The sequence below is a fragment of the Motacilla alba genome, chromosome 19 (assembly GCF_015832195.1).
Source record: "Motacilla alba alba isolate MOTALB_02 chromosome 19, Motacilla_alba_V1.0_pri, whole genome shotgun sequence".
Classification (NCBI taxonomy): Eukaryota; Metazoa; Chordata; class Aves; order Passeriformes; family Motacillidae; genus Motacilla; species Motacilla alba.
Window position 1 is genome coordinate 10,746,062 of NC_052034.1, and position 24,271 is coordinate 10,770,332.

At 47.5% G+C, this 24,271-nt stretch overlaps 1 protein-coding gene across 14 annotated transcripts in view; it reads left to right on the forward strand.

Moving 5' to 3' along the window:
• TSPOAP1 (TSPO associated protein 1) overlaps positions 1 to 24,271 on the forward strand; it is a 69,295-nt gene that overhangs the window by 19,840 nt on the left and 25,184 nt on the right. For 10 of the 14 annotated variants that reach the window (XR_005259406.1, XM_038157756.1, XM_038157746.1 and 7 more), the window contains exons 6-19: positions 4,579 to 4,686; positions 5,509 to 5,592; positions 6,258 to 6,347; positions 7,050 to 7,172; positions 7,561 to 7,665; positions 8,336 to 8,386; positions 11,144 to 11,164; positions 14,415 to 14,598; positions 14,899 to 15,119; positions 17,251 to 17,360; positions 19,213 to 19,322; positions 20,734 to 21,549; positions 22,049 to 22,200; positions 23,642 to 24,208. Coding sequence is in view for 13 of the 14 variants with exons in the window: in XM_038157756.1 (XP_038013684.1) it covers positions 4,579 to 4,686; positions 5,509 to 5,592; positions 6,258 to 6,347; positions 7,050 to 7,172; positions 7,561 to 7,665; positions 8,336 to 8,386; positions 11,144 to 11,164; positions 14,415 to 14,598; positions 14,899 to 15,119; positions 17,251 to 17,360; positions 19,213 to 19,322; positions 20,734 to 21,549; positions 22,049 to 22,200; positions 23,642 to 24,208 (2,742 nt within the window). In the remaining variant the exon portion in view is untranslated. Of the gene's footprint in view, positions 1 to 901; positions 944 to 988; positions 1,020 to 4,578; positions 4,687 to 5,508; positions 5,593 to 6,257; positions 6,348 to 7,049; positions 7,173 to 7,560; positions 7,666 to 8,335; positions 8,387 to 11,143; positions 11,165 to 14,414; positions 14,599 to 14,898; positions 15,120 to 17,250; positions 17,361 to 19,212; positions 19,323 to 20,733; positions 21,550 to 22,048; positions 22,201 to 23,641; positions 24,209 to 24,271 lie in introns of those variants that run through there. The other 4 variants (XM_038157757.1, XM_038157758.1, XM_038157755.1 and 1 more) reach the window with 4 other exon arrangements.

The following is a 24,271-nucleotide window of genomic DNA, read 5'->3' on the forward strand; positions in this document are numbered from 1 at the left end:
CAAGTGGGTCAGTGATGGGAAAGTTTGGCTATTTAATTACTCAGTTAATTGCTGTTCTTAGGGAACTTCACTTGGAGGAGGTGAGGGCTGTGGTTCACATCCACCGCAAATAGGTGCAGTGCTGGTTTCCAAAGGGACACATTCCAGCACCAGGTCTCAGGATGAGGAGGGATGTAGATGCTGCTGGCAGCCCACACCAGCACAGGGACACTGAGCTGTGCCAGGAGCTCAGTCCTGCTCGTTTTCCCTAGCACAGGGCTCCCATGCTGTGTTTTTCAGCCTAGGAAAGCAAGTAATGTTTCTTCTTCATAGAGTCATGGAACAGTTTGGATTGGAAGGATCTTGAAAGTGCATCTCATTCCAGCCCCTGCCATGGGCAGGGACACCTTCCACTATCCCAGGTTGCTCCAAGCCCTGTCCAACCTGGCCTTGGATGCTTTTTGGGATGGGGCAGGCACAGCTGCTCTGGGCAGCCTGTGCCAGGGCCTGCCCACTCTCCCAGGGAACAATTCCTTCCCAATATCCCACCTAACCCTGCCCTCTGGCAGTGGGAAGCCATTCCCTGTGTCCTGTCCCTCCATCCCTGGTCCCCAGTCCCTCTCCAGCTCTCCTGGAGCCCCTTTTGGCCCTGGAAGGGGCTCTGAGCTCTCCCCGGAGCCTTCTCCTCTCCAGGTGAGCACCCCCAGCTCTGCCAGCCTGGCTCCAGAGCAGAGGGGCTCCAGCCCTTGGAGCAGCTCCGGGGCCTCTCTGGACTCGGTCCAGCATCAGGCCCACCCCAGCCGGAGGCAGCTCCAGGGGGTGTCACCACAGCAAAGGGCCTCGCCCGGTGCCGCCGCGCTCGGAGCCGCCGGGCCCCGCTGGCCCCTCCGCCCGCAGTGGTTCAGCCCGGCAGATCCGGGGCCGCCTCAGGGCGCCGCCCCCGCCGCGACCGCGCAGCCGCCAGGTAAGGCCGGGCCCCAGTGGGGCTGCGCTGGGCCGGGGCTGCCGGGGGGCCTCGGACGGGGCTGCGCCGCCGCCAGGTAAGGCCGGGCTGCGCCGGGCGGTTCCAAGGCCCCGCCGGGGAGCGGCTTCGCCGAGGGCGGGCGGTTGGGCCGGGCCAGGCCCGGCCCTCCGCGGGGTCGGGCCGGGGGTGCCGCTGTGCCCCGCAGCTGCCGTGGCGGCGGATCAGGGGTGTCCGAGCCCGGGCTCCGGAGGATGTGGCTCCCAGGGGCTCTGCCGGTTTCCTCCCGTGTTTTCAATGTGATATAATCCCACATCCCCCGGTGGGAGATCGGGCTGCGCATCTTCCCCCACCTTCCCGCCAGCTGCTCTCGTTTATTGCCCCCCCTGCTCTTAAAGCAGATGCATTGAATATTCATTCCTTGTCTGTCTCCTCTAAGTAACTCCTGGGTTTATAAATCCCTCTCTTTCAGCCGTTTTTTTTTTTTTTTATTTTTTTTTTGTTTTTTTGTTTTTTTTTTTTTGTTTGTTTTTTTTTTTTTTTTGTTTTTTTTTTTTGTTTGGTTGGTTTTTTGGGGTTTTTTTGGTTTTTTTGTTTGTTTGTTTCTTTCCAGCCTCTTCCATTATTCAGTGTTCATCATCTTTGTCTCCCTCCTTTGTGTGTTTTCTCTGTCAGTTTTGTGTTGGGGAGGCAGCGTGCAGCAACATCCTGGATGCTGTGGCATTGATTTATATGACAGCATAACGAAGTTTTCTCTTCCTTTCCCAGAAGATATCTTTACCTTTTTGTCTAAGCACTCTTTATTAAACCATCATGAGTTTCTATCATCACTCAGTGTCACGGGGCCCTCATCACTGCTGCATCAGTGCTTGCAGAGCACAGTTCCTGCTCCCTCTTATTCCGCCCTCTTATTTTTACTGACTATTTACCCAAGAGAAAACTCTTCCCTTGCCCCATGATGGCTCAGTGTCTGCAGACACCTGTTAAAGGACTGCAAATTAATGTCTTCTGAGTGCCCAAGCAGGTTCCTGCTGGGTCTCCTTTACCCACTTACTTGCTGACATCTTAAAAAAAAAATTCTTTATACATCTGTGAATGTGTTTCCCTCTGGCACAATGTAAGTTTCTTTGGATTTTTTAAAGTATTTGCGTTTTATGCAGTTTCTATCAGTTTGCCCAGAAATGGTGTCAAATGTACTGATCTGTCTTTCTACAGATGTCTACTGGAATATGCCTAAAACTCTGGAATACTCTTGAAGCATGGTGTTTGCCATCTTCAGGTATTTTGTGTTAAGGCAGTGTTGGAGAAGTGACTTGCTGCATGGGCTGATTCAGTTCCTGCTGAACTGGGGGATTCAGTTCATACCAAAGGGGATTTTAAACCCTGGGGTGAATACTACATAATCTTGGTGGTTTGTTACTCTTTATTTTCTTAGCTTCCACAGTTCTTATAGACAGTTTAGTTTTAGAGAGGCTCTCAGCCTTGTTCTTCGTAGTTTGACATTTCAGTCCCCATTCCCCACCCCCCCCGCCCCAAAATTCAGCTGTGATGAAGAGGAACGCACAGATATCTTTTTTTTCCCTCTGCCCTGCCTTTACCTTCCTTGAATGACCCTTCCATATCTTGACTTCCACCTGATCCTGCAGGTTTTGTCAGACAAGATGGCTTTTCTCGTGCATATGCTTTGTTTCTCTGACTCAGGAGAGTCTGTACTCACTGCCAGAAGATTTTCTGGCTGACCAATAAGTCAGCAAGGCTAAATCTGAAAGCACTGGTGAAGGGAGGAGGCTGTTGCTGGTCCCTTGGCTTAACCCTGTAATATGGTGCACCCCGTGCTAGAGCCCCAGGAGCAGCTGAGGGAGCTGGGAAGGGGCTCAGCCTGGAGAAAAGGAGGCTCAGGGGGGCCCTTGTGACTCTGCACAGCTCCTGACAGGAGGGGACAGCCGGGGGGGGGGTCGGGCTCTGCTCCCAGGGAACAGGGACAGGAGGAGAGGGAACAGCCTCAGGCTGGGCCAGGGGAGCCTCAGGGTGGACATCAGCAGGAATTTCTTCCTAGAAAGGGTTCTCCAGCCTTGGCAGGCCTGCCTGGGGAGGTTTGGAGTCCCTGTCCTCAGAGAAGTCCAAGCAAGGACTGGATGTGGCACTCAGTGCTCTGGGCTGCGGACAAGGTGGGGATTGGGCACGGCTTGGGCTTGATGGGCTTGGAGGTTTTTTCCAAACTCGGTGATTCTGGGATTCTCTGAAATACCAGTTTGGTACTTAGTATGAGAAAGGTGGTTGAAAAGCAAAAGTCTCAGAAATATTTCCACAGGGCTATTCCACAGTAAAATAGGATTTCACAGCAGACCTGAAAGCTTCCAAGTACTGGGGCCCTTGAGGTGCCATGGGTTAGGTGGAGGATCCCAAGGTTTCCACATGCTGAGACTGTTGGACTCTGCAGTGAACCATATTCCATGGATGATAAGGAACAAGGTTCACATGGAAGGTGATTTCAGTTTGTTTGGGTTTTTTTTTAGCAAAAAATGAGAAATCCTTGGTAGCCTGGGCTTGAGTATGAGCTCTTGGAGCTCTCAGGTTTCAGCATAAGAGCCATGAATATAGATGTAGATAAAACCTATGTTTTTCAAGCCAAAAATAGGTTAAAAATCCCATCCTAGGTATAGTGCTTAGAGACTGCCCTAATGACTGGCTGTACAGGGAGCTCAGACCTTCATCCCATGGATCCCTCAGCACTCAAGGTGTTCAGAGTGAAATGAGGAACCCCATGTCTGAGGAGACGTCAGCTAAAGCTAAGGCTGAGATGGATTCATAAAGTCCTGCTGCTTCCTCACAGTACAGGTTTGCTTTGATGATCTTAAAGATCTGTCCCTAAAATCTGTTTATCAAAAATAACTTCACAGTTAATGTTTAAAACCTTATCAAGACCCTTTTCCTTCTGTGTGTCTCAGTCCTTGCCCTGCAGTCAGGGCTTTTCTGGGCAGACAATGTCAAGTCAAGTATCAGCCAAGAACAAAAATTCAGAAGATGAATGTGTGTTTGTCTGTGACCCAAATGAAAAGGCATTTTGTTATAAACTTGTGTACAAATGTGTATAGAAAGTGTCTTCTTTCATCTGGTTTGGTGGTGCACAAAAGCTATGGCACTGCTGCCATTTTTGCTCTTCCAAGCTACCAGCAGAGGTGGGATGCTGCATTTGTCGGTAATGTTTGTCTGCTCTTCCCTGCCCTTGGATTCTGCCATCTTCACTTATTTCTGCCCTTTGTGGGCTGTGTTCTCCCTTCTCCCCTCTGTGTCACTTTGGAGAGGGCCACGAAAGGTGTTGCTGCTGCCTCTCATTGGGTCATTAGGTGAGGCACAAATGGGAGCTTGGATCTGAGAGCTTCCAGGAGCCCACTGTTCCTCGGAGATGCTTCAGTCAAGCTGGGCTGGTTGGCACTGGGCTCCAGGAGATTCCCAGCACAGAGATCCCTGGTGAGCTGTCCAGCTTTCTCCGTGTCAAGTGGTGCAGCTCAGAGATCAGGAGTTCCCTGTGGAGCGCTGCTCTCCTGGGTGGTACTGCCAGGAAAGTCCCTCTTCCCTTAATGTGCTCTATAGGCTCAGGATGTCCCTGAGCTCTCTGGCATCTCTTCTGCTTTCAGGTGGAACCAGGTGTGCAAGCACTGGGACCTGCATCTGAAGGACATGAAAATTTTCCTCCCAAAAATGCAGTAACAAACCAGGAGAGCAGCAAACAGATACAGCAGCTGGTGAGTTGTGAACCTGGTTTGGGGGAAGGAATGTGCTACTTTCTTATTTTTGTTGGGGGTTTCATATGTGCAGTCCCGGTAGAGATTTTGGGGACTGAAGTCTTTTTAGGTGCAGCTGCCCTGCAAAAGTGGGAAGCTTGGGGAATTGGTAGAAGAACACAGGCCATCTACATGCAGAATGTTGCTGGGTGGCAGGTCCAGGTGCTGTGCTGGCAGGGGAATGTCACACTCAGATGAGAAGGAAACATGCCAGTAGGTTCTGTGCTATATTTGGTTTAGACTTACTTGAACTGGGAGCAGATGTGGATAAGGAATGTGCCCCGTGTGAATTATTCCAACAATTAAGACAGTGCACAGGGAAGTTTAGCAGCTCCTATAGATCTGAAGGGTAGTGAGTAGCTGCAGATCAAGAGGATGTCTGTGCTCTGTTAGGTGTCACTGTAATTAGAATAGGAGCTAAAATAGTACAGGTGGTGTTTAAAGATGAAAATTTTATACTGAAAATCTGTTGTTTTGTCCCCCACACCTTGTCTTCTCTACTGTTCTGTATAAATAGGAAAAGTCCATGCATGTGGGAGCAGAATTATTTCCAGATGGAAGGCTCAGGGAAGAGAGGAATAGTTTTTGGTTTTTATTTTTTGATTTTCCTAACTTTCAGAAAAATCTCCTTTGGTTTCTACATTGTTTAACTTTGTCACAAAGAGATTTTCATAAGAAAATAAAAATAACTAATGCAGCACTAGGTCTGAGAGGCTGGGCTTGAATTTCATATGCATTGTAAGAGTGTGGGCTTCCTGATCTACTTCTGCTTGTTTTGTGCAGGAAGTTGAACTCAAGAAAAAGCGCAAAAAATGTGAAAACCTTGAGCATGAAGTGAGGAAAAAGCATAAAAGATGCAAAGAATTAGTAAGTGTTCTTGTTGCCTACTTTACGAGCATAATGAAAGAAGAGGAGTTAAGTTGTGTGCCTCTCTTGGATTCTCTTCAGTTCATCTTGAACAGAAACACCGGTGATTCCTTATTATTTGAACAGTGTCACAAATCTGGGGCTCCAGCCCTTAAGGTTGGGATTGTTTATTTAATCTTTCAGCTACCTGTGGGCTGAATACAGCTACACAAGTCACTGGATGAAATTCCATGGCCTTTGCTAATTTGGGGAAATACTTAACCATTTTCACAAGTACTCTAGATAGGTATTGAAATGGTAATAACACCATCCCACTGTCTTTTTCTTGTGCTTTTTGTTGCTGAAATCCTGTTTAATTCCAGGAAATTTTGCAGCTCGTAGCAAAACATCTGGATTTCTCCCTTCTGTTTCTGCTTTGCTTTGCTCAAGAGATCAAAAACTGGTTTGAGTTGAAAGAGACCTTAAAGGTCATCTAGGTCCAACCCCATTGTCAGGCCTCTGGGTTCTGTTTGGGTGGTGCTGCTCACTGTTGCTTCCCAGACCTCAAGCAGCATCCCACCAGCATCCTGCACCATCAGGAAACAGGTGCAATGTAGCTGCTCTGCAGGATAATCTGGGGGAGTTAGTCAGAGGGCCTTGGTGTAATTCCTGCTCTTTCTGGACAGGAGATCCAGCTGCAGGAGGTGCAGAGTGAAAATGCACGACTGGCTGAAGAGAACTTGCAGCTGAATCAGAAGGCTGGCTGGGCAGGACAGGTAAAAGCAGTGTCTTTGACAGGTTGGCAGCATTGGCTTCTGCAAAACTCTGCTGAGAAGAACATGCTGTTCTTAAGTTTCCAGCTCAGTAATGGTCGTGTGTTGATCTGGGCTTCTGTTCCCAGCTTCTTCTCTGGACAAATCTAATGCACAAGAGTTAGAAAGTCATTTGTCAATCCCATGTGTCAATTGGCCACCATGAGTAAGGCTTCCTCCATATTTAATAACAGCTGTAAGGGGAAATGTTTGTCTTTGCTTGTGTTGCTGGTAGTTGTCAAGCCCTAGTGCACCCTGGAACCAAAAATTCCTTGTGGTAAGTGAAGGAGACAAAGATGATTTCTGCAGGCTACTGAATTTTCTGTCCTGTTCGCTGTATTTAATCCTACAATGTAAGATTAAAAATGCTTATAGACCTTGTGCTTTTTTTTATCTCTTCATTATGTAGCCTGTTCCTATCCCAGTCTCTTCCTCCTTGCAAAAAGGGAGGGGAGATGAATCTAGGGAGAGAAGCAGTGTGCAAATAAATTGTTACACGTTGAGGCCTGATACAAATGCTCATATATTTAAGTGACAGCCTGAGGCAGAGGAGGTTCCTGATTATGGTATCATTGCCAGCAGAAAGCACAGAAATAAACTAGTCTCTGTTGTTTTTACAAGGAACACCTATGGCTGCCTGTGCTCACTGAAAATCCTTCTTTTCAGGTTGAATCTGAGAATGCTGACCTGAAACTGCAGGTTGTTTTAGTGACCAAGGAACGGGATTCAGTAATTCAGACGAATCAAGGACTCCAAACCAAGCTGGAGAATCTAGAGCAGGTGCTGAAGGTCAGTAGGATCCACATGGCTGAAGGGACTGTCCAAATACCTACTGCTTCCTTTGAACGACACAGGTTGTCTGTTTGCCTTTTCTGACCGTTCTTTTGTCTCTGTGCTTTCACTGGGAATTCTGCTTCTGCAGGATCCTGGAACACGGCTTTCCAAAGTGGACAGAGGTGTTTGGAAAGGCTGCTTCAGGGATTTGGGTGGGACATAGGTGGCCATCACTGATTTGAGGGTTTTCTCTGACAATGTTGTTCTGCCTTGTGGTGGGAATTTCTTTCTTTGTGCAATGATGACATGAAATACAGCCTGGTTTGGCTTTGTGGTCATTGGTAGAACACAGGGCAGGGTTTCAGTAGTGTCACCCCTCAGCTGTGTGTGCCTTCTCCTGCAGCACATGAGAAATGTGGCTGAGCGGAGGCAGCAGCTGGAAGTGGAACACAAGGAAGCACTTCTAGTCCTGCAGGAGAAGCAGGAGGAGGTCCGGCGGTTGCAGCAGGTGTGTGGTGTGTGACGGGGACGTTTTCCTGGCTGAATGGGCTACTGCACCTTGTTTCCTTTGGAGGTGCGCATGGGGGAGATGGATGTGAGTTTACAGGGTAAGAGTGTCTGAGTCCAGGTGAGCTCTGATACCTGAGCAAAGTGAAGGGCTTTGCTTGTGGATGTCAGTTCTGACCTCTCACTGCTGTATGTCCAGAGCTCAGAGATGTTTCTAGACTGTACAGTGATTTAAATCATAAAATCATGGAATCATTGAGTTTGGAAAAGCCCTCCAAGATAGAGTCTATCCCCAGCACTGGAAGGCAACTACTGACTCATGTCCCCAAGAACCACATCTACACAGCTGTTAAACTGCCCCAGGGATGGTGACTTTACCAGTGCGCTGGGTGGTCTGTGCCACGGACTGTGAAGAAATTTTCTCAGTATTCAACCTGACCCTGCCCTGGCGCAGCTTGATGCCATTTCCCCTTGTTGTATCCCTTGCTTCCTGAGAGCAGAGCCCAGCTGCCCCCCCCCCCCAGCTGTCCCCTCCTGCCCCTTCCCAGCTCCCTCAGCTGCTCCTGTGGCACCAGGCTCCAGTCTACAATGGACTACCAAGGTAGGATGACAGTAGAAGTGAACTCAGGTTGGCTGCTGTCTGATTTACTCCTTTCCTTATTTTTCCTTAGGCACAGGCAGAGGCAAGAAGGGAACATGAGGGAGCAGTACAGCTCCTAGAGGTAAGACAAAAGAAACAAGAGGGATTACTGGCTCCAGATTTGGTACCTTTTATTTATAATATCAGTTTGGATGACCTGGGTTTTGTTGCTTCTTCTGCAAAATGCTGTAGTGCCTTGATCAGATGCAACATGTTGCTGCAGTGAAACTAATATTTGGGTCAAAGTTCGGGGAATAATATCCTAGCCTGCTCAGTCATTAGATTGGTTACTTCATTCAGATCGTGCCCAAAAACTCTTTCAGTGCCTTTAGTAATCAAACTCAGATCTGCCTATTCCATTTTCCAGCATCATGTGAAAGGAGAATACTTGTGTCCATGGGATTTAAAATTTCTCTTGTGTATGTGTGCTCTATTTGTTTTATTAGGGAAAAATAAGAAAAGTTTATTAGGTAAAAGCAAGAAAACCTGAGCATAAGGAGTGGTTAAGTTTGAGGTAGCTGCCTTGTTCCATTTGCTCTGACTTGCACACAGGGAATGTGCTTTGGCTGGTGGTTTACAGTGTACTGGTGCAGCCTGGCAGGTGTGCTGAGCACTCCTTTGGGGTTGATTGGCATGAGCTCAGTGTCTGTCAGGGTGACTTTGGAGAAAACACTGGATTATTCCTGGAGCTGCAAAGGCACAGTGCCAAACCCTGGAACTTGATGTGAGAGTTTAGTGACTGACAGAGTATTGGGTTGAGTGTAGTGGCAAGGGGAGCATCTTCTGCTCTCTCGGAGGTTTTCTGAGCACTGAAACATCTGAGATGAGCAGATTATCTTGCTTTACCCCCAGACAGTAGGATCTCTTGGGGCTGTGCTCCTGTCTCCAATGGTGACTAACAGGGCTGTCAGAATGAACTCCCTGTGTCCACTGCTGTGCAGCTCTGTGGCTTTTGGGAGCCCAGGACTGTTGATGCAGGTGAGAAGTGTCCTTGATGGTGGTTGCTCCATGACTGCAAATAGCACCAGCTTTGGATAGGGCCTGGCCAGTAGAGCCCAAGAGTGCTGGGTCCTGCTGAACAGGGTTGAAATGTTGCAGGTTGGGTGAGTATTGGGGGCTGTGACATTATATCTTGTGCCCTTGCCACGCCCCCTTGGAGATCTCTGCATTTGGCTGCAAAGATGGGGTCAGCTGATACAGGTGCTGCTCTACATGACCTGGTGTTTGCTGGGTTCTGAGCAGCTTTTAGGGGGAGGGAGGGTTGCTGTGGTTCTGTTTCAAGGCCATTGGAGCAACCTGGTATAGTGAAAAGTGTCCCTGCCCATGGAATAAGATGAGCTTTAAGGTCCCTTCCAGTCCAAGCCGTTTTGGATTTGATGATTCTGTGGTGTTTGCCGAACGTTTTCTGAACTAACTTAATGAAAGGTTAGAGAAGCTACTTAGTTTTAAACCAGATATCTCCCTGTGCAAAGGAAGAAAGAGACAGTCCTCTTGTTCTGTGTTTGAAGGTAATGTTCTTCTGCAAGGGCCTTACCAGTTAAATATTCTTGCTTTCATGTTACTGGTACAGAGATCACAGAATCGTCGAATGGTTTGGGTTGGAAGGGACCTTGAAGTTCATCCAGTTCTACCTCCTGCTACAGGCAGGGACACCTTCAGCTAGACCAGGTTTCTCAGAGTCCAATTCAACCTGACCCTGAATTTTATAAAGCAGAACAAAGAAAGAGGAACTGCCATTGAAAGTCAATTTAATGCAGAGCAGCAGTCATTTAATTGCTTAACTATAATCATAGTCATTCCAGAACATCAGTGTATGGCATAAACAAGTGGTTTGAGATGCCTTTGCTATGTATTGTCATTTTCACATATGCTTGAATTGCTTTTTGATGTGACATAAATGAAGAATGACTGTAGTCCATTTTCCTGTGTTAAGAGTTCTGTCCCATGATTGCCATTAGTGGAGTCTCTCTCCCTGGAGATATTCAGAACTGGACAGAGCTCTCGGCAGCCAACCCTGCTCTGAGCTGAGGGCTTGGATCAGGTGATCCCAGTGCTCCAGGTGATCTCCTTCAGCCTTAGGTGTTCCGTAGTTCTGAGATAAGGCAGTGACAGGGGTGAGGAGAGTATGCAATGGGGTGTGTGCAGAAATGCCATGGAGAGAAGTGCCTTCTCAGCTTAGGAAGAAAAGCTTGAGAGTTAAGATCATGGGAATGAGGGAGTTCAGTGGTTCCAAAGTACATGAGACAGGATTTCAACTGCCTTTGGCACTGCATGGATACAAAAGGAGCCTCCTTCCAGGAATCCAGTTTTGTTGCGAAATGAGGGGACCAGAGCTCAACTTTGCTTGCTTTCCCTGGCTAGGAGCAGGATGCAGGACTGAGCAGGCAGTCAGCTGCTTAAGAGCCTGTCACAGCCAGGCTCTGAGCTGTGCTTTGATTCCCAGAACTCCATGATCTCAGACCTGGGGAAAGATCTGAGCACAAAATGTCCATTCCATTCGTTTTTGGGTGGTGCAATGTGCTGGGAAAAGGGGGCTTGAAATTTAGCAGCCGCTCTAAGTATATTGTCATTTATCTCAAAACACACTGGGACTTGGAGGCCCTCAAAAAGTGAGTGGTTATGTTATTCATGCATTTAGCATGTAGGATTTAGCTTTTGTTTGGCAAGCAGATGCTTCTGGGAATGAGGTGAGAATCTCAGTATGGAACAAGGCAGACACTGTAATTTGGTGAGAAAACAATTTCATTCAGACTGAGGGTTGGATTATCTTTGGCAGAGTGTTGTAGTGTAACTGCTGATGTGGTTTGATATCTCTTTTTGCTTTTCTTCTTGCTCCCAGAGTACTTTGGATTGCATGCAGGTACTGCTCTAATGCTGTCAAACAGGATGTTTCCCCCTCTGTTCTGACTTTGACAGTTGCTTGGTATTCTTATTTTAACTATACTCTGGAAAAGATTGCAAGAGTTTTACTGCCAAGAAATAAGTGTAATTAAAGGAGCTCACACTATGAGTTTGATGGAGCAGCTGTGTTTCTCTTTAAGTGCCTTGCTTTCTTGACCAATTAAAATTAGGAGCTTACTTTTTTTCGCACTTCCAGATTTTTAGAATTGTCCAACTGTGCTCCTTCTCCACATTTAAGTGTCTTTGCAGTCCAAGAGTGAAGTGTTTCCTTAAAACTCCAAAAGCAGTGGTGACAACATTGCAAATGAGTGTCATGGAGAAGACAGGTCCTGCTGGCTTTGTAATTGGGTGGAAGATGGGAAGCAGAGATTGTGGGTAATAGTTTTCCCAGAAGATATGGTAACTAATGAAGTTCCAGCTTGGGAACTGTGCTAGCTGACCTGTTCATGGGTGGTTTGGAAAGAGGGCTGGTGTAGAAGTGCTAGGGTTTGTAGCTGATAGAAAACTTATTTAAAACCTTCCAATCTGGCAGAAATCTCAGGAGGAAAGGGGAGATAAAATGCAGGTGACATTGGCTGTGCAAAGGCACGTGGAGGAGAGGGAGCAGAGACTAAACATGCCCAGAGGTGGGCTCAGAATTTCCTGCTGGCACAGGAGGTGCAGGGTTGGAGGGAGGGGATTTTTAAAAAAAATGCCAGCCACAAGTTGGTCAAAAAAGCAGCAAAGTGGTGGGAATTCTCAGGAAAGGACTTTATTGGGGTTTGCTCATATCCTGTAGAAGTTGCACCCACACTGATGTGGTGTTGTGGATGTTCCTTTAATTCCTTTGGCATCAGTCCTGCTTTTTAGCAAGAGCTTGGACTGCACAACTGTAGAATTCCCTTCTAGAAAAATGGGGATTCTCTGATCTGAAAAGTACATAGTAAAGATATGGAGAAGGGCAACAGGGGACGTCTGAAAGGAGAGCATGAGCTGAGAAGTGGAACAGACCAGCCATGAATGAGAGTGTCTTAGAGGATGGGGCTGAAGTGGTGGTGGTTGGGTGTGGAGAATCAGTTCCTGAGTTGGTGGTTAAACTGACCTCACCAAGCTCTGCTCCTGCTCTTGCAGCCTCTTCTGGAAGTCCAGTCCCTGTTGTGGGAGACTCCTCTTTCTCCCAGTTTTGGGTTGGGCACAGACACAGAAGTCTTATCTGTGTCTGGAGCTTGATTCCTGCTGATTCCTGGAACCTCCTGGCCACATTGTTGGGCCTCATCTTCCTTATCCTTCTGTCTCCCAGCACTGCCCTGGAAACCTGCTGCTTCCCAGCTGTCTGCAGTCCCCTACAAAGTAGCTGCTAGAAGTACACCTTGTGTATAATGTGGCAGTAGTACTTAAGGCATGTTTGTATGTTGTTTGGAATAACAGATTGAAAAGACACTTGACTAATTAGGTGTCTTAGAATTAAACTGTGAATTATCCATTATTGGCTTGGCCACCAGTATAAATGGATTTAAACTGTGGTTTATGAATTTACAGGACAAGGTACTATTATGATGCTATTAAACACAATATCCAGATGCATCTGCTGGCTCCTGTCTCCACAGAAGACAGGAAATCCCCCTCTGGTCCTGCAGTCATTCTGAACCTGTCTGTTGTTGTAGGCTCTGTCCCAAGGTGGGATCAGGGATGGATGTTGGACTTGAGGAAGCCCTCCTTTGATCCAGTGCAACTGTTCTTACTGTTGAGGGTTTCTTTTCTCTGTTGAGATGTAATGTTGTAGGGGAGAAGTCTTTATGGGAAAAATCCAAACTGTAAGTAAATTCAAACATTCATATTGGCAGGGAATCCTGTGCACCATGACTTAGTAAACAAGGAGTTGACTCTGAGCAAGTGGATTACACTTCTGGAAGTGTAATTACAGAAGCAATCAAGTGGATTACTTCTGGAAGTTGGTCCTGGCATCTGAATTCAGTTCAGAGATAGCTCTTGCCAAACTTGAGAGACTTCACCAGGTTTTCCTTATACAATGAGAGCACCTTTGGACTTGTGGAGGGAACGAGTAATAAACTGAAATGCCTAAAACAGATATGTCACAGTCAAATAAAAATGAATGACCCTCCTAAATCCTTAGGGAGCGACTACAAAGGTTTTGTGTTACTCTGAGACCACAGAGAGCTTTTTCCAGGTCAGAAATGTTATTTTTAGAGCTGCTTAAAATCTTGGGCTTTCTGTCTCATGTAATATTTCAAGGCATCATTTATTTTTTGAGTTGGAAGGAGAAAAAACACTTCAAATACATTTGGTAGAATGGAAAATTTTGAAGATTGCAGTGCAGTCATCTGTTTTGGTGCATCTTACCTGCAAGAAACAGTAAGAGAAGAGAAAGGAGCAGTTGCAATCACCTGGGAATTGACCTCCCTACAACCTGGGGGAATGTGGGGACGTGTAAAGACAGCCAGGAATCAGCAGTGTTTTGTAAGGGGAAGTTCTAGAGACGGTAAAAAGAGAATATGGGAAAATACAAATGGTTCTCTAGCAGGAATGTGTCCTTCCCTCTCCTTAGTGTTTCTCAAGGCTCCTTGGCACCTCATCTTGCAGCGCTGTAGCTTTCTTGTCCTCAGCATGCATTTGCCTGTAGCAAATCATCCCCGTAGGACCAGGGGGAAAAGTGTGTGTGCTTCCCACACCAAGGGAATGTTCTGCAACATGGGCCCATGTGCTCTCTGCCCTTCCTAGTGCCAAGGTCCAGAGGGACAGTTGGCAGTCCTGCCTAGAATGGTGGGGAGGTCAGATTAAGGTTTTGGGAGCTTGCTGGGGCCTCTGGAGTGATGGACAAAATTGGGAGAGCAATTCCTTTTGGAGATGTGATTTTAATGCTCCAAAAACCATGCAGAGCCTTTTGAATCTCTTTAAGGCTTATTTATCTCTGACCTATCTCATCTGGTATTGTGCAGGGCTGGGAGAGCACATTGAAGTTCAAACCCAGAATTTTAGGGATAAGTCCTAATGGAGTTTGTAGTCAACGTCCTCAGAGATGATGAGCCTCAGTTTTTCTAAGATAAGTAGAGGTGTGAGGTTGCCAGTTTCTAATGACTATTCCTAGGCAGGGCATTTAAAAGCATCCTTTAGCTCCTTGGAGTCTGGGAAAAGAGCAGCAAAGGCAAATCCTGCTTGGAACCTCAGTGTTTTGTCAGGGGTTTGTTCCTAACCTTTTTCTCTCCTGGCAGGCCCGAGTGAAGGATCTGGAAGACCAGTGTCGCAGTCAAACAGAGCAATTCAGCCTCCTGTCACAGGAACTCCAACAATTTCGGCTTCAAACAGGAAAAATCGACCTTCTCACCTCCACTCTGGTGACTTCGGAGCTGCCCCTCGCTCTGTGCAGCTCCGCCTCGCAGCCCCGCTGGGAGAACGGTAATTGCTGGACGTGCCTGAGGGGGCTTTGACAAATGGGTTGATATTTATGTAAATGAAAAGGGCTAAAGGAGTTAATGCAAATGTTTAGTGTAATTTTGGCATCTCTGTCTCTATTGTAAATACTTTTCGTTCATTTTGTAAAGAGAAGTTGGCATTTCTGTGGCCAGGGAGAGCTCAGGTGTCCAGTCTGTTGAACGAGGCACGTTTGTAGAGACTTGGGCTGCTCCCTGGGATGCTCGTTGTTGATCCTCTATCCTGCCTGTGACTGTAACTAATGGACAGCTGATTTTATTGCAGAGTCAGCTGTTCCTGGGTTGCTCCCCGATCAGAGCACAAAGAAGGTTCACAATGAAGGGAGTGATGAGCTGGAGCTGTCGCAGCGAGGGCCGAACACCACCGTGGGCTCCCCAGCTGCTCCCACCAGTGCTCAGAAACATCCCAAGAAAGGGGAGTCTCAGTCCAGCTCTTCAAAGTCTGAATCCATGCAGAACAGCCCAAAGTCCTGCCCAACTCCAGAGGTCAGTGTGGAAGTCCCCTCTGCTGCCTGTGCTTTCCAACCAGAAGGGAATAAATGCATTGCTGAAAGCACCAGTAAAGTTGCATTCATCCCCTTCTGGCTGCCTGAAGAAAATAGAATAAACAAGAGAAAAACCATAGGAAAATACTGAAATTACTTTGGATGCCATGTCTGTAATGCTAATTTGACTATATTGCTGTGTTCCATGAAGGGAACAACTGGGTAGACAGTGCCTGGGAGCTTGGAGGAGTGGGATAGGATGTGTGAGGTAGCTCTTGCTAAGCTTCCTTGTGGCATCTCAGCTGCCCCTAAGACCCATAAAGGCTACAAACTAGAATTTTTAGTGTGGGGAAAAACTGTGTCCAGACTATTTTTTGCCTCGAGCTGTGGATGAGAAACTCAAACTTCTTGTGTGGTGTTTTTAGTACCAAGATATTACTTGGTGAAAGAAACCTTGAGAAGATGCCAAGTTTGTGCTAAGAGGGATGGAACTAACAGGCTTTGTGTGTTTGTGTCACCAAGATCTCCTCGATGGTTACTGCTTCTTCTCCCTAGGAACCCTTTTGTGATGGTGTGAGGTTCACTTGAGCAGTGGTTGATGCTCTCTCCTATGCATCACTTGAGGGGACAGACTTTAGGGCAGAGAAGTGCTGTGAGCTGGGCCAGGTATGGTGGCCTGAGGGGCACCTTTTGCTCTTTTGGGGTTTCCTGAGCACTAAAGCTACTGAAGTGCTGAGGTGCCCAGGTCAGCCACAACAAAGGGCTGCTTCAGTGCCAGGCAGAGCCTTCCACTGTGTAAGAGCTCAGGGAAGTGCCATGTTCAGAGACGAAGGTCACACCTGGGAAGGAACAGGTATGGAACTGTTAGCAATTCTATGGCAGGAAAAAAGCCTACTTTTTAGTTCAAGAAAAAGCTTGGAAGCCACCCTGTCTCCCTGGAGAGATAGATGCCTGCAGAGATCAGTGTGGGACTCTTGGAAAAGAGCCAGTGCCTGGAGTGTTTGGCTTCCACAGTACATAACTGGAACATTCCAGGCTAAGCCCCTTCGTTTGGGTGTTACAGATTTTTGTTCTCCAAGGACATGGGATAGGATTGCATTACAAGGAGTACAGTACCTTGAGAAGATGCTCTGAATTCTTCCTGAGATTGGCTCTCCAATGTATTAAAAAAAATACTTTGTGTTCTGGTGCCTGCAATGGGTCTTCATCAAAAATACATTTGCCTTGAGGTCTGCTTTAAAAAGGCAGCTCCTTGAATTGGTTCATTTGCACAAGTTCAGACAAACCCCAGGGAGTGCATTGCCTCAAGAAGAAGGGTTGCATTACACAACCCATTGCCACTGGATGTAAAATTGCAACATTTCACCAGGATCAAAACAACTGAGAGAAATTTCTCAAAGGTGCTTTGCCAGTAGACATCAAATGTCCTGAAGGTACAGCCTTCAGCTTAGGAAATGCAGAAGGAGCTGCTGGCTAGCAAGGGAGAGGTTGTAACAGGAATGGGGGCTTCCTGCCCTGACTTTCATTTAGCATGTGCTCTTAGCAGAGCCAGCTAAAACCAAAAGTTCCAATCAAAGCTCTGTCTGAAGTACATAAACATCCTACAGAAAATTTACAGGTGTGGGAGAGGACAGAAGCAGTTAAAGACCCCAATATCCAGCAGAGCTCCTTTTTTCAAGTTGACATTTCTGTTGCATACAGGCACAGCTACCATTTAGAAATAGCAAGAAACCAGCATGCTGAATTATGCGTGTGTGGGGTGGAAGAGGTTTCCAGAGCCTCTAGTCAAATCTCTTGCTCCAGTGGGACTGTCAGCAGCTTTAGATCAGTGCAGCCATGGCTTTGCTAAGCTCAGGCTACAGGTTCTTCAAGAATGGAGATCCCCCCCAGCTCTGGGAACTGTTCCCAAGGCTGTATCACCCACCTGGGCAAGGAGTTTTTGCTGATGTGTGACTGGAAGCTCTGAAGCTCCAACTTGGCTTTGTTGCCATTTATTACTACTTCCTCACTTAAAAAGTCATTCTTAGAGATGGTCCTTAGCCCAGGAGCCAGACTGACACCAGCCACGAGTTTAGAGGATGTGTTCACTATGTACAAGCACTGAATATTCCTTTACTCTTTAACATTTTTAGGTGGACACTGCGAGTGAAGTGGAAGAACTGGATGTTGACAGCATCTCCCTCATGCCAGAGCCAGGCAGCCAAGGCCCTGCAAAGCTCCAGGTGTTCCTTGCTCGATACAGGTACTGAGTGCTCATTGCTCATGCTCTGTGAAGTTACACATGTTATCCACAGCTCACTACTTCACAGTCTTCTCTAGGATTCACCACTGTTAGGAGTGGATAATAATAGGTTTGACCTTTTATCTTACTTCTCCATGGGATTTACACACTGGGAAAGCTGGGAGTGTCTAGCCTGAAGAAGAGAAGGCTCTGGGGAGACCTTAGAGCTCTTTCTAGTGCCTAAAGGGGCTCCAGGGGAGCTGGAGAGGGATTGGGGACAAATACCGGGAGTGACAGGACAAGGGAATGGCTCCCAGTGCCAGAGGGCAGGGATGGATGGGATATTGGGAAGGAATTGTTCCCTGTGAGGGTCGTGAGGTCCTGGCACAGGGTGCTCAGAGCAGCCATGCCTGCCCCTGGATCCCTGACAGTGTCCCATGCCAGGCGGGACAGGGCTTGGAGCAGCCTGGGATAGTGGAAGGTGTCCCTGCCCATGGCAGGGAGTGGAATGAGGTGAGCTTTAGGGTGCCTTCCAACTTAAACCATTCCATGATTGAATGATTTGAGACCTGTTACTTCCTGCACAATCCAGGCTTAGCTCAACAAAAGCACATTAAGCTCAGTAGCTGTTCAGTGAACAGCACTGTGTGAAACTTTAAATATTGGTCTCTGTTGAAAATCAGTTCAACCTGATATATTAATTGAATTGTCTGCTTTTTTTCAGAGTAGTGCAAAAGTTTTCTCCGAGAAATCTTATTCCAACAATTAAGAAAATTTCAGCTTAGAATTCCTGAATTCTGAATTCCAAATTTTTGGCCAAAATGCTTCTGGCTGTAACTTTTAAAGGACCAAAAAAAAAACCAACCAACCCCCGAACAAAATAAAGCACAGGATAGACCCAGATGTTTTTGATAACTGTTGCCATTCACTGAGCCATCATGGTCAAGCCCAGGTTGCTACAGTTCAGTGTATTACCTATCCTTCAGCTTTTCCATTGGGAGGAAGAGAATGGGGATGATTCTGTGCTTGTGAGGAGCACATCAGATGTGGTCTGTGTCTTCATGTCAGTCTTGGGCCCATAAAGTCTCAGATCACAGAAAGGTAAACATTGCTTTGGCACAATGGAATCCCTTTTAAGAGGTAAAGAGCAGGAATTGGCAGTAGGTGTTTGCAAAGATAAAGGTTTTTCATGAGGCATTTTCCTGTGAAATGGGACCCTTTGGTTAGTTTGAGTATCCCTGGGTAGGCAGGTTAGAGCTGCTTGGAGTCCAAGCCATGTCACCAATGTATGTCTAATTTTCTTGCTGGTGAAGTTTTTGGAGTACTGTTTAAAATGTGGGGTTAGAGCAGGAGGAGACACCACAACTTCTCTGTGCAGCCTCTTCCATTGTTTGCTCAACCTCAAAGAAGTTTTTCCTCAGGTTCTGGTGGAATTTCCTGTTCGTTTGTGCCCAGTGCCCCTTGTCCTGTTGCTGGGCACATCAGTGGAAAGCATCTGGCCCCCTCCTCTTGACACCCACCCTAAATATACCTGTGGATTGATAAAATCCCCTTCCTGTTGACTTTTTTCCAGACTGAATAGGCCCAGCTCCATCAGCCTGTCCTCAGAGAGATGCTCCAGCCCATTCAGCATCCTTATATCCCTGTTCCTTTGGATGTTACAAAACATCTGTTCTGCTCCTCAGATATTATCTGTTATTGAATGTTTTTATATGTAAACTACAGTTTACATATAAACTTTTGTCTGTGGAATTTGCTGCTTGCCAAAGTGGATGCATTCCCAGTGAATTGAAAGCTTATCAGCATCACAGCTGTAATGTGTTGCTGGGAAGGTTCCTATGCGAATTAAGTCTTCCAATTGTAAATATTTCAGCTACAATCCTTTTGATGGACCTAATGAAAATCCAGAGGCAGAGCTTCCACTGACTGCTGGAGAATATATTTACATCTATGGAGACATGGATGAAGATGGCTTCTTTGAAGGTGTGTTTTAGTAAAATGAAATGTGACTGAAATGCTGTGGAGAGCTCATTTCTCTCCAGAAAATGAGAGAGAAATTTAGCAAATCTTGAAACCTCAAGGTAAAGGGTTTCTGCCCAAAGTTAGTTTGTTATACGGATGAGCAGTTCCTGTTGGAAACTGCTTTATTTATGTTTTGAATAAGTCTAAGCTATGAAATCCTTTTCTAGTAATTTCAGTGGAAATTTTGCCACTACTTTCAGCAAGCTCCAGGTTTCATCCCCAATGGTTTCAACTCCCATATGGTTCCGCCCTCACCATGGAGAGGAACATGTTCAGCCCCTTTTGCAGATGGGCTGTTTCCCTCTTTCCAGTGCCTGCAGTGAGCCAGGGGCTGCAGGAGGTGATGGGCTCCATTGCCTTGTGCTCTTTTGGCAAAGAGGGGATACAATAATCAACGCAGACTACAATTGTGACTGACCCTTGCTGGTGTTACACAGTGTTGCTGTTTTGGTCCCTTTGCAAACATGATCCTGGTTGACTAAAAGGTGGATGGAATCGAAACCAAGATTTGTGGGCTGTAAATTTGTGCTGAGTTTTTTTTTGTGGAGCCACTTGCTTAAAGGGTGATAAATTCCTGATTTCCTGAGGTGCTTTGCAAGAGCTGAGACAAATGCATGTGTGTTGCACTGCTTGCTCTGTGACTGCTCTGCCTCATTTTTCTTTCTATTCCCAAGCTTATCATTTATTTGTTTGTTTATTGTTTAAAAAGATTATTCTTTACTAACCTTTTCTGCTTTCCCTGCTTTCAGTTGATTTGCTGTAGGTAGAGTTTGGAAGGGAGAAGGCAGTGCAGTCCCTGTGTGCTGCTTGTCTGTGGTTTGATGCGTCTGCACAGACTAAGTGCTGTGTATCTGTTGTCCCCACAAGTCTTTTTGGGACACCTTTAGTACAGGAGTTAACTTAAGAAAGTAGGGAGCTAAAAGGAAGGCCAGAGCTAAATACAGAGCTGGGAAGATGGACTTTCTTGAAGAATTACTGCAAACCCCAAATCTGTATGGCTGGGAGAAGACGTAAAATCATCCAGCTGCATAGTTTGGGAAGGCTAAAAAAGTTAGTGAAAGAGCTGTGATGAGAAAGAATGGGATAATGAAGAAGGAGAAAGCCTTTAGCTGGTTACACAACCCAACTTTTTACTTAGTTGGCTTTGAAATGTGTGAAGCAGTGAGTTTCCTCACTATGTCCTTTGGGACCTAACAAGGGAAGCCCTAGGAAATCAGGAAACATTGCCAGGAGTAACCTCCCTGAGATCTTTTCCACTCTTGACTGCAGAGCAGTTGTAGCCTGGCAAAGATGTTGTCCCATAGTCCTGACAGCTGAGCTGGGACACTCAGTGGCAGGAGCAGTGGTAACAGGTGTCCTGTTTTTCGTTTAGGGGAGCTGATGGATGGCCGGCGAGGTCTGGTCCCCTCCAATTTTGTTGAGCGAGTTTCAGATGATGACCTCATGATGTTTCTGCCTCCGGAGCTGAATGATCTCACCCATAGTTCATACCAGGAGAAAAGTTTGGTCAGTACCAGCACCAGCAGTGGAGATAAGAGTGAGTTTTCTATTGAAGAGAGTAGCATCAGTCCGTTGGCCAGCAGAGCAGAAGGAGACCAGGAGGAGCCCGTTAGTCACACAGCAGTGCCTTACCCAAGAAAACTGACTCTTATCAAGCAACTTGCCAGAAGCATAGTTGTAGGCTGGGAACCACCTCTTTTGCCAGCTGGCTGCCCAGACATACAAAGCTACAACATCTATGTGGATGAAGAGCTACGTCAGAATGTGAAGAGTGGCCTTCAGACCAAAGCAGTGATAGAAAAGCTGGATTTACACAGCAGGGCTTACCGCGTGTCCGTGCAGACGGTGACGGAGCATGGCAGTTCTGATAAACTGCGCTGCACTTTCTTTGTGGGGCAGGATTTTGGCATAGCACCAACGATGCTGAAAGTCAGAAGCATCACGGCCACGTCAGCAGAGGTCACGTGGCTTCCCTGCAACAGCAACTACAGCCATGGGGTGTATCTCAATGGGCAGGAGTGTGATGTGACCAAGCCGGGCGTGTACTGGTACACCTTCTGCAACCTGCAGCCCAGCACCCAGTATGTGGCCAAGCTGGAGGCCCGGCCCATGAAAACTCCTTGGGAAGAGGTGCCCAAGGGGCGGGAGCAGGACTCAGCCGTGATACACTTCACTACCCCTCTAGCAGGTACTGCAGGCCTCTGCACATGGAGAGGCTGTGCTTAGCTGGTCCTTTGCTGCGAAGCCATAGGGCAGAGGGAAGCAAGGTTGATGAGGTCCCCAAAGCCTGAGGTGCTGCACTGTTTTGTCTTAATGTTTTTCTTACTTTATTTTAAAATTTGATTAGCCCTTTTGCTTTCATTTGCTCTGGGAAGACATCCTCTGTGCTGGTTGGAGCAGCTGGTTGGGCAGGGAGGAGATGGTTTACCATGACTTTGCTCCAGGATTGCTGCATCTTGGCCTCAGCTACTTTTGCAAAATTCTGTTTTCTGTGCATTAAAGCTTTCACAGAACAAGAGCACCTTATTTTCTCTGGTTCTGTCTGACATTTCCCAATACTGGCCTGGCTGTTGTAGGTCAGTTCTGCAGGGGCAAGTCTGGTTGGGAGTTTGCTCTTTGGTTCTAACCAGGGTTGAGCTTAATGCTGTAGCCACATAAGCAAGAGGAAATTGTGTTTGATCTCACAGGCACACCTGATGCTCCTTTGGATGTCCAGGTAGAAGCTGGTCCCTCTCCAGGTATCCTGGTTATCAGCTGGTTACCTGTCACCATTGATGCTGAGGGATCTTCCAACGGGGTGCGGGTCACTGGATATGCCGTGTACGCGGATGGACAGAAGGTACTGGCTGTGCAGGGGGCTGGGGCTGCTGCAGGGGGAGCACGAAGTATCAGACCTTAAGACATAGAAAGCTGGATCCAGGAAGGTGTCCTGAAGAGGCAGTGACAGTCCTTGGCCCGGAAAGGAGTGACATCAGAGAAGGAACATTGCTTGGGCTGTGTGGTGCCCACAACAAAAGACATCTATCCAGATTTTGGAGGTGTTCCTGGAGCAGGACCCTCCAGCAGCAAAACAGCTCTGCTCAGCCCAGGCACTGGCCTGATCCTTTGGCAAACAGTCCCCAGAGTGTGGACAGGGTACAAGGACAAGTACACAGCCAGCACTGGGGCTTTTTTGCAAATGTGAGGAGTGAGGTGTAGTGATCCAGCGTGAAGTTGGCACCCCCATAGCATGGGCAGAAGAGTAGGGGGGGAATCTGCCCCTCTGCCACGCTTAGATGTGACCCCACCTGCAGAGCTGCCTCCAGCTCTGGTGCCCCCAACGTCAAAGGGATGTGGAGCTGCTGGAGCGAGTCAGATGAGGCCATGGAGATGCTTCAAGGGTTGGAGCCCCTCTGCTCTGGAGCCAGGCTGAGAGAGCTGAGGGTGTTCACCTGGAGAAGAGAAGGCTCCAGGGGATCTCAGAGCTCATTCCAGGACCTAAAGGGACTTCAGGAGAGCTGGAGAGGGACTGAGGACAAGGGATGGCGGGACAGGACACAGGGAATGACTTCCCACATCCAGAAGTCAGGGTGAGGTGGGATATTGGGAAGAAATTGTACCCTGTGAGGGTAATGAAGCCTGTATTGTCCAGAGAAGCTTTGGTTGCCCCAGCCCTAGCGGTGTCCAAGGCCAGGTTGGACGGGGCTTGGAGCAACCTGGGGTGCTCCAAGTGGAAGGTGTCCCTGCCCATGGCAGGGGCTGGAATGAGATGGTTTTTAAGGTCCCTTCCAACCCAAACCATTCAGTTGTTTTAACATACAAACACCCCAGGGTTCTGTTTGTTCAGTACTGTTACTGATATAGAACACAAGGACATTCTGTATTGAAAATGTCCTGTGGTCTTGTGCGCAGCACATGATGTTGTTTGAGTGCAAAACAGAATGATGCTGTGTTGGATAATTGCTCTTTTGTCATGAAAATGCTTTTTCCTCTTCACAGGTGAAAAAAAGGAGTCTGGGAAGGTAGTTGAAAGAGCGGCCTAAAAAAGGGAAAAGCTCTTTAAGGCTTAGGAAACAAGGGGGTTTAAAACCTGGAGTAAGAGTGAATATATTCATATTTTGTAGACTGTTCAGTTTCTCAAATTTCTCTTTAACGTTCATTCTTCCCAGATAGTGTGCAGAAAGATGTGAATTCTGCACAGCTGCTCTCCAGAGCTTTGGGTTCTATCTGAACTTTGGGTTTAGAATTGAAGGGCTGAGCTGTGCACAGTAAATAAGTCCTTCCTGTTCTTTTGCTTACAGGTGATAGAAGTTACTTCTCCAACTGCTGGGAGTGTCCTGGTGGATTTGTCCCAGCTTCAGATGTTCCAGGTGTGCCGTGAGGTTTCTGTGAGGACGATGTCTCAGTATGGGGAGTCTGTGGATTCAGTTCCAGCCCAGATTTCTTCGGTCCTGCTGCAGTCTTCCCACTGCACTTCCCCTGTGTGCACCACTGTCTCCTCCAGACTGCCCCGGTGGGCCCCCAGGGCCTTGCTGCCTACCCGCAGCCCACAGCACACGCTCCAACTCCGACAGATAACTCCTGCTGAGAGCTCAGATGCCAAATTGACTGATCCCTCCTCCAGCCCTGTTGGCTCAGTGCAGCCTCTGACAGAAAAAGCCTCTTCCCCACCACACCTCCCCTCCCCTAGTGCTTCCTTGATGCAGGCTCCAGGCACTTCCCCACAGGGGTCAGACACTGAAGGAGACAAGAAATGCCTGAGTGTGCCTCCCCAACAGGCTGGCACAGTGCTCCCAGAGCAGGACACGGAGCCTGGGCCTTCCCAGAAACAGGGAATGCAACAGCCGGGTGAAGGGACAGAGGTGCAGGTAAGTGCTTACGTCTCCTGCCCAGTGCCAGGTGTGCAGGGAAGGGCAATGGACCTTTTTGGG